The sequence below is a fragment of the Passer montanus genome, unplaced genomic scaffold (genome assembly GCF_014805655.1).
Source record: "Passer montanus isolate IOZ18808 unplaced genomic scaffold, ASM1480565v1 scaffold1, whole genome shotgun sequence".
Taxonomy (NCBI): Eukaryota; Metazoa; Chordata; class Aves; order Passeriformes; family Passeridae; genus Passer; species Passer montanus.
Window position 1 is genome coordinate 22,398,471 of NW_024356504.1, and position 14,631 is coordinate 22,413,101.

General features: G+C 41.8%; 1 protein-coding gene across 1 annotated transcript; it reads right to left on the reverse strand.

Moving 5' to 3' along the window:
- Window positions 1-1,386: 1,386 nt before the first annotated feature.
- MCM6 (minichromosome maintenance complex component 6) lies at window positions 1,387-14,631 on the reverse strand. The gene is made up of 17 exons (XM_039723732.1): window positions 14,481-14,631; window positions 13,562-13,708; window positions 12,873-12,983; window positions 12,147-12,396; window positions 11,325-11,490; window positions 11,100-11,245; window positions 10,068-10,218; window positions 9,525-9,666; window positions 9,133-9,274; window positions 8,887-8,994; window positions 8,171-8,326; window positions 7,007-7,135; window positions 5,776-5,937; window positions 4,586-4,721; window positions 4,149-4,316; window positions 3,296-3,435; window positions 1,387-2,536 (listed from the first exon to the last, which is right to left on the reverse strand). Exons 1-17 carry the CDS (start codon window positions 14,591-14,593, stop codon window positions 2,423-2,425), a joined length of 2,481 nt encoding a protein of 826 aa, XP_039579666.1. The 5' UTR covers window positions 14,594-14,631; the 3' UTR covers window positions 1,387-2,422.

Sequence of the window (14,631 nt, forward strand, 5' to 3'; positions counted from 1 at the left end):
GAATAACAGACCAGGACTTTCACAGTAGATAAAAAGACATAGATGAACACAAAAACCACTTTCAATCAGCTGGAGAAAGATCATGTGAAAACATTTTCTGAGATGCTTATGTTTCCCTTTATGTTTAAATATCAATTGACATTTACGAATATTGCCTCCCCTTTAGAGGAAGATGAAATAAGTAGATAAACCTTCCCTCTCTTTTTGGCCTTTTTCAGCTTTAGAAGAATCCCAGCACAGCTCTGGATGCAAAACCAACAAATGGTGTTATCTGCATGGCTGGGGCTGGGTCCACCAGAGCTCAGGGCGTGCAGGGCAGCAGGAGGCACATTTGAGCTCTAATCCTGGGGGAATAAAGGACATCTGAGATGTGGAACCTCACCCAGCTGGAAAAGTGACTCTCCTGTGAATTCAGGCAGCAGCAAGGGTAACATCCAGGAATTGGAGTCTCAGTTTTTTTGCTTTCCAAAGCTCTCCCCAATTCAGCCCTGAAAACACTGCTCTCCCAGCGGGGTGAACACGTTCAGGTCACTCACCTGAACTGCTGAAGGGCACAGCTAACTCAGCTCTTCTGAATTCCAGTACAGCAGAACTGAAGGGCTGAGAACACTTTTAAACCAACTAAACACAAAATTCTACATACCTGTGAAATGTTGGTTCTATCTCAGAGTTCATTTCCTATAACAACCAAAATTTTGTTTAAAGCTTATCTGCAATCATCTGGGCAAGTTATTGCTGTCAAGCAACATTCTCTTTAAGTTACAACTTGAAGACATTCCTCAACATTTACTGTTACTCAAACCTTATACAGGGATTGTAATTTGTGTACTTTGACTCTATTTGACTCCCAGATTTTTTCTTTTCCCAGGAAGCTCTAAAGACTCACTATAACATTGTGCTGAGTGTTCTGAACAAGTTCCCTCCACTCTGATGTCTGAATAGCACGTTTAAAAATTAACTTATTTTCTTTGAGTTACAGCTGATGATATATTCCTCGACATTTGCTGTTACTCAAACCTTATACAGGGATTGTAATTTGTGTACTTTGACTCTATTTGACTCCCAGATTTTTTCTTTTCCCAGGAAGCTCTAAAGACTCACTATAACATTGTGCCGAGTGTTCTGAACAAGTTCCCTCCACTCTGATGTCTGAATAGCACGTTTAAAAATTAACTTTACAGCACCACCTGGTGCTTACTTTTCAGTAGAGCTGCATTAGCTCAGAGAAAACCCCTCTCAGCCTACAGAACTGGGGAAAGCAGCAGAAAAAAATACCTTCTCCTACATGAAGAGTATTTATTTTCAAATTAAGATTGAGAAGATAATATGAACATAATGACGGCCAAACATCTTCCCATTGTTATTTTGAAAGTAAAGGAACAATATAGAATAACATGAAAGTATTATTGCATGTGAGTGGCTATTTTTAATGAAATGTAGAATTTGCCAAAATGTGGTTTATGAAATAAATGATGGAGAAGTTACTGCAGTTGGAGTTAGTGCCCAGTGATGGGGTAGTGCTGATCCAGGAAACAAGACAAATATTCAGGTATTTTAAATTCTTAATAGATAATTTAATAACCCTCTAGTTTACAGTAAAAAAATTGAGAGCAGAAATTCAAGCAAAGTTTTCTTATAGAAAGATCTTCAAACAGGTTTACAAATACAGTCTTAAAAATCCCTCACAAATGGTGGCAGTTTTTAATTCACTTACAAGTCAAGACATTCATCAAGGTAGGGGTTTCTGCCCTGCTGACTTAAAGCCTTGCTTTGGGCTTGGCTATTTGCTATTTTCTACTTGATATATGCAACAGGAGCCTGCACATCTTTAGTCCATCTAAAAAGAAAGAGAAGCAATCAGTTTCTCATGTCTATTACAGGAAGATAAAAACAATTCTTAAAAAAGAGCATCAGTCATCCAGGAAATCTGGTCTTCCTTAAGACATTAAACATTTAGATCACTATTTTTTTCAGCCTCAAATGATAGGCATAGAAAACAGCAATCTCACATGTGAGTAAAAACAAACCCTCAAATATTTAATGAGTTTTTATTTATGTTAATAAGACAGCCAGTAAAAACCTATAGCATAAAATGTCTGCAAAACAATAACAATGTAAAACTCATCTTATTTAAAACAGAAACATCTACATAGCTTGATGATGAAAAAAGTTATTGGATGATTCTCCTCTGCATCCAGATGATGGCACTGGAATTCAGAGCTAACAGTGGAACCAATATATGTGTGTCATGTCCTTAAAAGCTTTCCAGGTATGCTCAGTGTAAATGAGAAATCACATATTACTGACCACACTCTGGCACAGTCATAGGAATTTAAGGAATTAGCCACATAGCAACCCCTGCAAGAAAAGAAAGCATTTTCCAACTTGTAAGCAGTCAGCTCTACAATGCCATTCCCAGCCCTCAGTCCTCCAGCAGATAGTTTGGGTTGACAACTAGGTATGGATCATCATCAAACGTCTCCTCTTCTCTGGATCCTTTCAGTCCTGACTGGGACAGTTCAATCAGAATGTGGTCCTGCAACACACAGAGAGTTGTGTTAAAACAAGGACAGAGAGGTTTGTTTGTACTCTTTGAAAAGCATTTTTATATTGGTAGACTTATTAATAACTCAACCCTTTTAATTGTGAACTCCCTCTAAGAGATTCTTAAAAACAGCATTGAGGGGTTTATGAAATCACCTCTATGTAGTACCCTTTCTGGGAACGTTCCAGCCTAGTGCTTTCCAGGGTAATGGTTTTGTGTCTTAAAAGTGAAAAGTAGTTTATTTTTTCATACTTTTTCCTAAAAACAGCATTCAGGGGAAATCACTTATATGTAGTACCCTTTCTGGGAACGTTCCACCCTAGTGCTTTCCAGTGTAATGGTTTTGTGTCTTAAAAGTGAAAAGTAGTTTATTTTTTCATACTTTTTCCTCCAAAATGCCCTCATACCCCTCTGACTTAAGGTTATCCATTGAATACAAGAGTTAATTGTATTTTTGTATCCTAATGTCTAACAATACTATAGAAATACAAAAAAATATCACACTTCTATAGTGACTGAGTATAGCAGTTTAAACTTTTACTTATAACATCTCTAATTTATTTCAGTGGGTTGCGGTGTAATAGGTGTTAAATAAAGAAGGCATTTATACTGTATCAATCAATGGAAGAACACAACAGATTTCTCCAAACAGGAATGTATTCTATTAAAAATGAAACATTTTATATATTAAGTTATACACTATACAAGTCAAAAAACCCTTTTACACTATCCACACATCTCCATACATACATAATGTGTAAGTCGGTGAATAACTCTCTCTATGATCTTCTTTTTATTTATTAGTTCTTCTTCAGATTCGATTTCAGATTCAATTTCCTTTAGATACCAATTAATAAGTTCACTCCTCTTTAGTGCTGCATCATCCTCTTCTGCAGAGAAAATAATTTGCATAAAACCACCAGCAGTAAACTACCACTCAAACCATAGGAGAAAAGGATTTACACATTAACATTCACAATGCTGAAGAGAGAAACATGCTTTTAAATATGTTTAGGAAAGGTCAAACTTAAGGGTTTTTTTCTTAAAGCACCATATTTTGCACAGGAGAGTGCTGTGTCATGTCTTCTACATGCACTCAGCATTTGAACAGACACTGTCATCTCCACACCCTTCCAAAAGCTTTGCAGCTTTAGTATCTGCTAGGAAACAACTGTTGCATTTCACTGCAGGAGTAGTCTCATTGCAACTGAAATATTTTAGCTTTTGAAGAACTAATCCAGCCATTTGCTTAAGACAGGCTGTGGTTGCTGGAATGCATTAAAGCTCCTGCTCCAGTTTTCACTGCTGCAGATTCTTCTAGCTGGGTTACACCATTGTGTCTACAAATCCTCTTCTGGCTCTACTCTGAGGACATGCTGCTCAGCTTAATGGGTTTTGATAAATGACTAAGGTGACAGAGCTAGAAATTCCAGGAAGCCCTATTTCCATCACCAGGTGTACTACTGTCATATGACCATAGGTTTACACCTGACCCGACAAGCTTGTTGTCTCAACAGGAGTGAAAATGCCATGTACAACAGCAAGACATACACTAACTCCCAGAACTCAGGGTCTGCCTTCTTTGCAGTAAAGAAATTCTTACCTTCCTCTGCTTTCCTGAGGTGCAGCACCAGGAGATTAGAAATGCGTCGGTACTCAGAGAAGCCCAGCCTGAGAGAAGCCTTGGGTGCAGCATCCTTGCTCACATCCTCAGAATGGCCATTGATCCCATTCACAAGACCATTGACCCCAGCTGGAGCTTCTGCCTCACCTGTTTGGACACATACCCACGTTTAAAGCTGCAATATCTTTCAGTTATTTAATACTCTGAGCCACTGAAAAGCCTTGTGCTGACCAACCAGGCGAGGTGCTGAAGGAGGCTGAAGAAGCAAGAGAGTTAAGAACAGGAGCCCAGATTTCTAGAGCTCATTAGGTGAGAAACAGGTGAAGAAACTGAAGAGAAGCACATGCTCAGTCAAAGTAAGCTGTAAAGAGTGGAAGGACTTTTCTCTTTGAAAAAATGTTCTGTAAGTGATTTACCATTGACTCCATCTTGGTCTTCTTGATCCTCCATTTGCTGTTCATCATCTTGGTCTAAATTGACATCAGGAGTCTCAACTCTAATGATGGACTTATTTAAAAGCCTGAAAGCTTCCTTCACATGTTTTGGGTGAACCTGAGGAAGATTTGAAGAAACATATATTAAATAGGCACAGGGGTGCTTCTAGTTTTCAAACAGCTCCAGAAACTCATCTCTGACTCAGACAAACGGATTTTCTTCACATCTCCGTTGATTAATCCTAAGCAGTAAACACTCTGCAAGTTAAATTATATCCCGCTAGAGGTAGTCCAAGATCATGCAAGGTTATGGAGGGAAAAGCAGCCAGATTAATCTTTCAGGATTTAGGAATCATGTGGAGTCGATAAAATTTTTACTAAGCCAAGAACATTTGGGAGAAATCAGTAGAGCAAGAAACATGAAAGAAATGGGTCTGAACAAAGACAATATGAAAGAGAGAGAGATGTAATTAATGATACTCCCCTCCAGAACTCAAAAGCAAAAACTGGAAAAATCATCTGTAGCTGAGCCATAACCTAAAAGCTATCTGTTTCTTTATAAGCCCAATTTAATTTAAAGGAATCCAAAGGGTGTCCTTACACAACCAGTGAGCAAGGTTCCATCCCTGCATGTGTCACATAGCCTCTAATCAACATTTCAGAAGGCCTGCTGGTTTGAAAGCAAGGACTAGAGGGACAGTAATCACACTCCAGTTAACAGCCAGAACACAATGTGCTTTCCAGCATGGCTGATGTGAGCAGGAGCTCAGATCACACAAACTCTAAGGGAGGTCCAGGTACTTGGAGGAACTTTGGCTTTTTAGATTACAAATGGAAGAGAGCCAAGAGATTACAAACTGTGAAAGATCAGGAAAGAAACTGCCAACAGCCCTGGCTGACAGTAGTTGGTGACTGTCATGATTTGACAGGTAGGAGGCTGACACAGCTGTGATACAAAATCATGCAAGCTCTCTGTTTGGACCAGTTGACATCAGTTTTACAAGTCATCCCTTAGAAACAGTGTTTCTGGCATACAGACTCAGACTGAGTATGACCACGACTCAAGCTCTCTTCACCCACAGGACTATGTTCGATGTCAGAGTCAAACAGCAAGTGCACAACTCCCACACATTCCCATGAACATTCCCAAACCTCCACCCTGCCCCTGATACCTCGTCACAGCAGTGCATGCGGGCCATGGCCTCGGACAGGCGGATCATGCTCTCCAGCTGCCTCACTGTGATCCTCCACGATGACTTGGTCACTCCAGAGCCATCGCGCTGCCGCAGCCGCTTGTACTGCTCCACGATGAAGTCCTCAGACTCCTTGGATATCTGTGTGGCATCAGAGTTCCAGTGGTCAGAGTATTGAAGCTTTTCCTTCTTGCATTAGATTGGCAGTGTACAGCCTTTGCTGTACTGGCTGCTGCTTTTATCTGAAATATTCTATGCTATACACAAACTCTGTGGAAGTATAATGGCAATCACATTATGTTGAAATTATGTTGTAATAATGATTACACTTATCAATGACAATGACATTACAGCAAGTACATAGCTGCATTAGTTATTTTACAGTAGATTGTTTTATAATTTCGATTTTTCTCTTCCACTGACTTGTTTCCAGACATAATTCATGTCTGTCCCTACTAGACTGTTCTGTTTATAGACTTATGAAAAATCCAACACACAGCCCTTCCAAGCTACTTGGATAGACCCCAAAAAATCTGCAGTTAGACCACTTTCCCATGTTCTGTGTTTTACCAAAAAGCAAAGAAATAGAGGCATAATACCCTTTTAAAATAAAGACACACAAACTGATTGAGCAGTAATTAATAAAATACAAAAACCTCTGCAGCAGCCATGTTGAATAACCCATGCCTGTGAAGTATGAGAAGGACATGAAGTGATCCCCTCAATTGTTCTAGATAAAGGTTAAGAACTGTCATAGACTATAACAGTCTCAGCTGGGCTGACTGGGTTTCTGGAGTTTAGAAGCACCAGGCTCCAAAATATACTCTGTTTCTAGGTAGTAATCCAAGTTTATGGCTCTTTCCTTGAGAAAACACTACCCCAAGTGTCTTGGTGTTTGCTGGATCCATGCCTGTGAGGTATGAGAAGGACATGAAGTGATTCCTCAATTGTTCTAGATAAAGGTTAAGAACTGTCATAGACTATAACAGTCTCAGCTGGGCTGACTGGGTTTCTGGAGTTTAGAAGCACCAGGCTCCAAAATATACTCTGTTTCTAGGTAGTAATCCAAGTTTATGGCTCTTTCCTTGAGAAAACACTACCCCAAGTGTCTTGGTGTTTGCTGGAGAAAAGCCTACTTCAGAGCAACTGTTCCTTTGGACCTCCTCAGACAGAACAACTGTTCCACAGTTCACTTAAAAAGTAAAATTACCTTTGGTTTAAACTGTCTTGCAAAGAGCAGATACCTTCGGATATCATCCAGGGAATAGACCCGGTCAACAGACTCCTCCACTCTGGAGTGCAGATCCACGATGCGCCGGGCAATGGCGTAATCGACCACCTGGGACACGGGGGCTGTGTCAGCATCACTTGCACAGCACCAGCCAAAGAGCAAAACAACACTGCTGTTCTTCCTTCCCATTCCCCCTGTTTACTCGTAATCCTCGTGGCACAGCTACCCTTTCCAGTAGCCAAACTCTCTGCCACGAGGTCCAGGAGAATGCCCTGGGGGTTTTTAATACAAGGAAACACAGCAGAGCAGGGATAAAAGATAGTTTTAGGATTTATAACCTTGGAACTCTCCTGGGTTACAAGTTAGCCAGAGAACAGGCAGAAAGCAGCACTTTGCAGCGTGGGAACTTCCTTCCTTTTCAGCCTGCTCTGTCTCTCTCACCAGTCCCTTCTCAATTAGATAATCACTCTGAGCAGAACAGTGGCTGAACCAACATTAATCTCTGGATCTCATGCATTCCCAAGGCAAGTGCTACACAGACAGGTGGCAGCAGTCTCAGCCTTAGTGACCAGCCATTTGTAAAAATGACTAATGGTGTTAAGTTTGCAGGTCAAACCACTACAGGATGAAAAGGCAGTATCCTTGTATTCAGCAGAGCATGTTCAAATTTGTACTGCCAGCTTTTAGCTGCACAGACAGAGCAGAAAAGCAGGAGCAAGACCCTCTCATGAGATTTGCTTCACTCAAAATTGCAGAAGGCCAACAAGATGGTCAGAGAGCAGGAGAACATGATGTGTGAGAGGCTAGAAGAGCAAGGTCTGTTCAGCTTGAAAAGAAAGCAACTGCTTTACCAGCCAGCACAGTATGAAGCCAAACAGTCCCTGGATTAGAGGAAAGCCACATGAACTGAACCATGAGAAATTCTGATTAGATGTAAAAGTTATTATTTTTGAACACATGAGAGTTGTCACACATTGCAGGGGCCTGGAGAGACTGCAGAATTTCCATCCTTGGAGATACTCAAAACTCACCAGGTCAAGTCTTGGCAAACTGTTCTCAATGATCTGCCTGAATGCAAGGTTAGATTGGAGACCTCCAGGGATCTCTTCTGACACAAACTATTCTAGAATTCCTTAAAATTACCTCATTACACTCATCCACAAGGATGAAGAAGAGATCAAAGCGGGACATGATGGGAGCTGACAGGTTGATATTTTGTTTCAGTGACTTGGATCTGTCATAGCGGCCACCAACTGGGTTTGCTGCAGCCAAAATGGAGGTCCTGGCATTCAGAGTAGCCTGACAGTGGGAAGAAATAAATTAAAAACATCTGTATCTGTGACCACTTCCTAAACCAACTCGGTGTGACCCAAATGGGTCAGCATAACACCTTTTACATGGAGTTCAATGCAGGTATTACAACAACCACCCCTCAAAAGCACCCAAACTCCACCAACAAGCCCTTTCTAACCAGGTCTCTGCCCCAAGACACAGTTTGATGATCAATACTGAAACATTGCCACACTCTTGACAATAATATGGAACAAGGCCTTAAAACTGCTTTTCACAAGATCCTGTTTTTCTGCAAACACACACCATTCTGTAACCTTTCTTGGGGTTACTTCAAGGTTAGGCTTTTCCCATTTTCTGTTTCTTGTTCACTACTGTTTAACTCTCAGCAGCATTTTTGACCTTCTTAGGGAATATGTGCTACAAAAACTTTGCAACAAGTGATCTCTGTCCTGCCAGTGAGGCAGCTGCAGAGGTGACATGAAGATCTGGCAGGTGAAGCCACATCAGTACACGTGACAAACAGTCAGGTGATGCTACAGACTACACAGAGGAGTAGTGCAAGCTACCTTCACTCCAGCTTTAGTAATGGATATTGTCTGCTGTTCCATTGCCTCATGAATGGCTACTTGATCCCGCACCTCCATCTTGTCAAATTCATCAATGCAACAAACACCCTGCAGCAGAAGAATGAAAATAAGCCACCCAGATTCAATCACTTATGAAAAAAAGCATCATTAAGACAATTTAGGGCTCTCTGTCATTAATCAAACTCATTCTAGGGATGGAGGAACCTCTCCCCTTCCTAGACTCACGTTATCTGCCAGCATCAGTGCTCCAGCCTCAATGACAAATTCGTGGGACTCCTCATCTTTCACCACAGCCGCCGTCAGACCCGCGGCGCTGGAGGCTTTGCCACTGGTGTACACAGCACGGGGACTGAACTCATCCACGTGCCTGTGGAAAAGAGGAATAAAACCTCCAGTATTGCACCTACCTCTGATATTTTTAAATGTGCAATTATTTTGTATTTGAAAATATTTGGAAATTTGTATGTTGAGTTTGCTTTACTCCTGTTCAAATACTTCAATCACATCCACACAATGTCTGGGAAATATTTTCAAATATTTTACTTCCCTTTCCTACAGTTAACACAGAAAAAGGCACTGTGCACATTGGACATTTAAAGGCTGGGTCTTAATCTTACTTTAGAAACTGACTCTTGGCTGTACTTGGATCACCAACAACACAAACATTGATGTCCCCACGCAGTGAAGTGCCTTCTGAAGTGGTCTTGGGAACTCCTCCAAAGAGCATCAGCAGGACCCCACGTTTTACTTCATCATTACCTGCCCCGGAAAAGACATTAAACTAAACATCCAAAAAACCACCACAATTCTCCTATTTAAAAAAACCTACATCCCACTAGAATTTTAGAGCATTACGACACTTCTGCTTGGAATCCACCTATTTGCTAAGCATCCACTAAAACCTGTAGGGTTCAGTAGCAGAACACCTGACATGAAACCCAACCCTTCAGACTGGGCTTGCAGGCCTTAATGATTAAACACCACAAATACTCAAAAAGTAGATTTTCCTCTTCTAGCACAACCAGTGCTGAAGGGGAAAGTCTGTGGTAGCTGGCACAGGGCTTTCAACCTTTCCCAAAAACTACAGAGACAGCAAAAGGAATTAATTAATATTTACACAATAAAATCTTCCCTTTTTAAGGCCACAAATGGTTTCTTACCATGGATAGTGGGGAAGAGGCTGGTGCACAGATTATGGTAAAGGTTCTTATCTTGGCTCATTTCAAAAACTTTTTCCCACTCTTTCACAGACATTTGGTTTTTAATGCTTTCTGCAGTCTGTTCTTCATCTCGGAGCTCTTTTCCACCAAACTAAAACAAGGAAATAAAACAGCAATAAAAGTAGTGAAAGAATCACTAATGAATTTGAGCACTGCAGACAGGTCACAAAAACACGCTCTGAAATCTAAATGGGAGGAACACATTCTGAAAAGCTACCCTTAGGCTAAGTAACTTCATCACCTTGTATCTTTAAAAACCAATATCCAATTTCCTAGCAGGCAAAATCAATGGTGTAACTTTAGTTAGTGAGAAAATCCCAAGTGAGTTGCTTGTACAGAGATAAAAAAAGAGTAAAACCAATATGACTTCCTTTGACTAAAATTGTCTTTGTAAGCATTCTTACATTAACTGGAACTTCCAAGGTCTTTTGATGTTCTGAAATGGGGGCCAGAAACTATCTACTCTCAGAACATACTCTTTTTATCCTATGTGATGGTGATGCACTTAGCAGAATGATAGATTACAGTAACACACCATGCCAAAACCCAGATGTAGTTAGTATTACTCATATTGCAGTAACATCCCAAGATGTCACTTGATAAACCAGAGGGAACAAAAAGGATCCCTGTTTTTCTTGTGACAAAATGCAGCAATAGGTTTTCCTGGAGGAAAAAGGAAATGCTTCAGAAATGGATGAAAGCTGAATGGAAATATATGTGTCAGTTAGCTGCTCAGAACAAGCTACAAATAATCACATCTGTAAAAAATGCTACAAGCAACAGAAACAAGAAAATAACTTTGCTATGTAAATTCAATGAGAACATAAAGACAGTCAAAACAACACAGAAAGGTGGCACACGAGCACACTTAAAGCTTTACCCATTCCTGCTCCCTAATTTGAGGGAAAACCATACAGAACAGAAATCTTTAAATACAGAACACCTTTAAATCTCATTTCTCTGCAGACTCACCCGTGGATTTGTTGGTGCAACATAACAAGCCAGAAAGACGAGCTTATAGGAGAGCTCCCGGACCCCGAGGGCGCGCAGCCCCCGGATGCCTTCGGTTTCGTAGCCCTCTGTCCCCGTCACCCGCGAGCCGGTTTCTGCACGTAACCCTGCCAGGGAAACGGGAGTCAGGACAGCAGCTCCCAGCACGGGAAGGTCACCTCACGGAGATCACAAGTGGCAACAAACCTGGTGTGGAGAGCTGGGACACGTCAGGCACGACAATCAGCGAGCCGGTGAAGTCGCATTTGTCACCCGCCTGGGCAGATTCCACGGCCTCTGCGCGCAGGATCACCTCCAGGCTGCGCGGAATGCTGCCCCGCGGCAGCTCGCCCTGCGTCTCCTGGATGCGCACCTGGCACCGAGAGAAGCTGCAGCACTGAGCACGCCACCAGCTCTGAAACTGCTTCCAAAGCTACACTGCTGACACGTGTGTGTGTTCAACAGCATCTGACTGCTGCTATCCATGTCAATCCCTCTCACAGTACAACACACAACCAAAAATCCCCTCACTAATCAGCATCTAAGGAGTCTTGCAGCAGTTTACAGGATGTACAAGGGCCACAGTGACAATTCTGAAAGGTAACCTGAAAATTTCAGTTAATGTGACTGACATAAAATACTGTTGTGGGATGTGAAGTGCTGAGGATTTGTGGGAGTAAATCAACCTAGAAGAGCAAGACTGCAGATACCAATAAGCACCTCTTTTCATACTTCTGTAAAGTAGCTACATCTGATGTACTGGCAGCATGAGACTAACTCTGATGCGAATATGTGGGGTTTCAGTGGCTTACTTCAATAAATGTCACACAACAAAATGAATAATTCCCCATTCTTAAACATAAATCTTCCAGAGACAGGAAGAAACCTTTTGCATAAATTGCAATGCCTTTTCTTGACATTGACAGCACAAAAATTACCCATCTTCAACATGCAGAAGTACAAACAACACCTTCCAACTACCACAGGAACATTACTGGCTGTCATCACCCCCCAACATCACCCCTGTACCTTTTGGAAATCAACAAATCTTGATTTGTTTGTGTCCAGCAGGAATCTCCTCCTGTTGGCACAGACTGGGTTTCTGCAGATGTTTGGCTGGGTGTATTTGAATTGCTGCTCCACATCTTTGATGACTGTCTGGCAGTCGAGGCACAGGAAGGTTCCACTGACCAGCTCTGGGTGCACGGGGTGGGTACGAACCACCTGCCCACTGATGCGCAGCAGGGAGCCAATTTTTGCTGAAGTCAGTTCTCGAATTCTGTTTAAAACAGAAATTCACAAGGATTAAATTACTGAGCTGACAATTTTAAGCCCAGGGTACTAAGATACAATATAGTGTCACTCTGACTAAGCAACTGCTGTAACAAACAAAAGAAACAAACTTACTACAATATATTTATGATTTTACATAAACTTTTAAATTAACACTAAAGGTCAAACTAATGCAAAAGTTACATCACTGGTACTTCAAAAACAACACACACCAATTTTTATTTTTTAACTAGAGACGTTACACTTGTTTGTGAAACATAATGAATTTAAGTATCTGAGTGTGATTTACAAATGAAAAACTGTGTCAAAAAATCTCCTGCACAAGATCAGGAAACTTTGTCACAACTGTACTGGCCAACTGCACATTTCACACTACATAACCAAAACATTTTCAGCATGCTTGGACATGGTTTTCCCTGGTAGTAAAACAGCACAAGTTGCTGGAAACAATAATCATCTTACTTGTGTCTGGTAGGCAGGTCCTGGAATGCAACATAAAAATCTTTGTTTGCAGGAACATTTCCGTGGTCTCTGGCAAAAGTCTTTGTTGCTCGACACAGGTATGGATAAACCCTGAAATATGGGGGAAAAAAAGTTCAAATTTTAGAGAAGCTATCAAAATGCCTTCTCTGCTTTAGATTACATGAAAGGCTTGTAACAGATTTCCAGGTTCTGACTTTTATTCCTATGTTGTAAAACCCAAAAAACACACTGTAAATATGCTAACTGTGAGGCCACTACATAGTAATGTGATTTGTACTATTGTTTAAAAATAAACTTTTCAAAGTCTCATTTTATGACACTTTTATCCTTATGTTAAGAAATATATCTTCAAAATAAGTGACCAACTCAATAAAATATTGCCAGAGCATGAAATTTTAGAATTTATTCTGTATTTTCATACTGAACACCTACTTCTTTAATAAATGCATTTAATAAATGCAATTATCTGGTTAACTCATGGTTTCCAGAGAGGAATCCACTGAGAAACATTTTTAGCCAGTAAAAAACCAAAATCTTATATAAAAGTGTTTTTAGGATGCAGAAAGAATATAAGTCTGTTATTTTTTTACATGAAAGCAAGACATTATGGGCCTGAGACTCCAGCAGGGCTCAGCTTTACTTGAATAAAAACCCACTCTACATTTCACCTGTAAAATTCCTCCTGAATAGTGGTAGAGAGCTGCTGGTTGAACTGCTCCAAATCAGCGAAGCTGACGATCAGCGTGTTCCGCTCTGGCCGGATCAGCTCTTCAGCGTCTCGCAGGTACTTGACCTCCCCATCGCTGTTCTGGAACCTGAAAGTGATCCAGGAAAACGCTTCAGTCACACAACAGACAGCGACTGAATACTTCTGAGTTCAGGAGAAAAGACAGAGAAAAGGATCACTCACATTCAGACATCCCACAGTCCATTGCAAAGCCCTTTTCCAACAATATTTCTTCTTCCACCCCCTAGCACAGACACACAGGATTGACATTTCATACAGCAGTAAAGTTGTCCCAGTGCCAGACAAAATTTTCTTTAAGGTTTAACAATGACTCTGCATCAGCAAAAAACGTTTAGTTTCCTCCGGGTGATGTTAATGGTTTCCTTATTTGATGAGGATGGGGCCCTCAGGAGGCAAAACGCAGCGAGCCAGATGTATTATTGTCTAACACCCAAGCCCTGGAAAGGGTTTGCAACACAGCTGTGACAAAACTTTGCTAAAACGGACCAAATGCGCCTAAAAACCCATATAATTATAGAACGGTTTGGTTTAGAAGGGAGTGTAAGATTATCTTGTTTCAATCCCCTGCGGCAGGGACACGTTCCACTAGACAAAGCTGCCCAAACCCACATCCAACCTGGCCTTGGACACTTCCCGGACATCCTAAGTTCTCTCTCATCAGGTTTCTCCCGGGAAAGCCTGAGACCACAGCAGAGCTTTTCCAGCTGAACGCCAAGGGCAGGAGGCACCAGGCCCTGTCAGGATCTCGCCAAATGGCGGCCCCTCCGTGAGGCGCTGCCGGCCCGCCACCCGCTGCCGACCCCGTCCGCCCGCCGCCAGGCCCGGTCCCCGGCACTCACTCCTCTAGGAAGTCCAAGAACAACTTCTGGCACTTCTCGGCCACTTCATCGCGGACCTGCTGGTGCTGCGGCGCCGCGCCCGCGCCCCCCACGGCCGCCACCGCCAGATCCATCCCGATCGCTGCCGCTGCCCCGCTCCGGCCCCACAGCG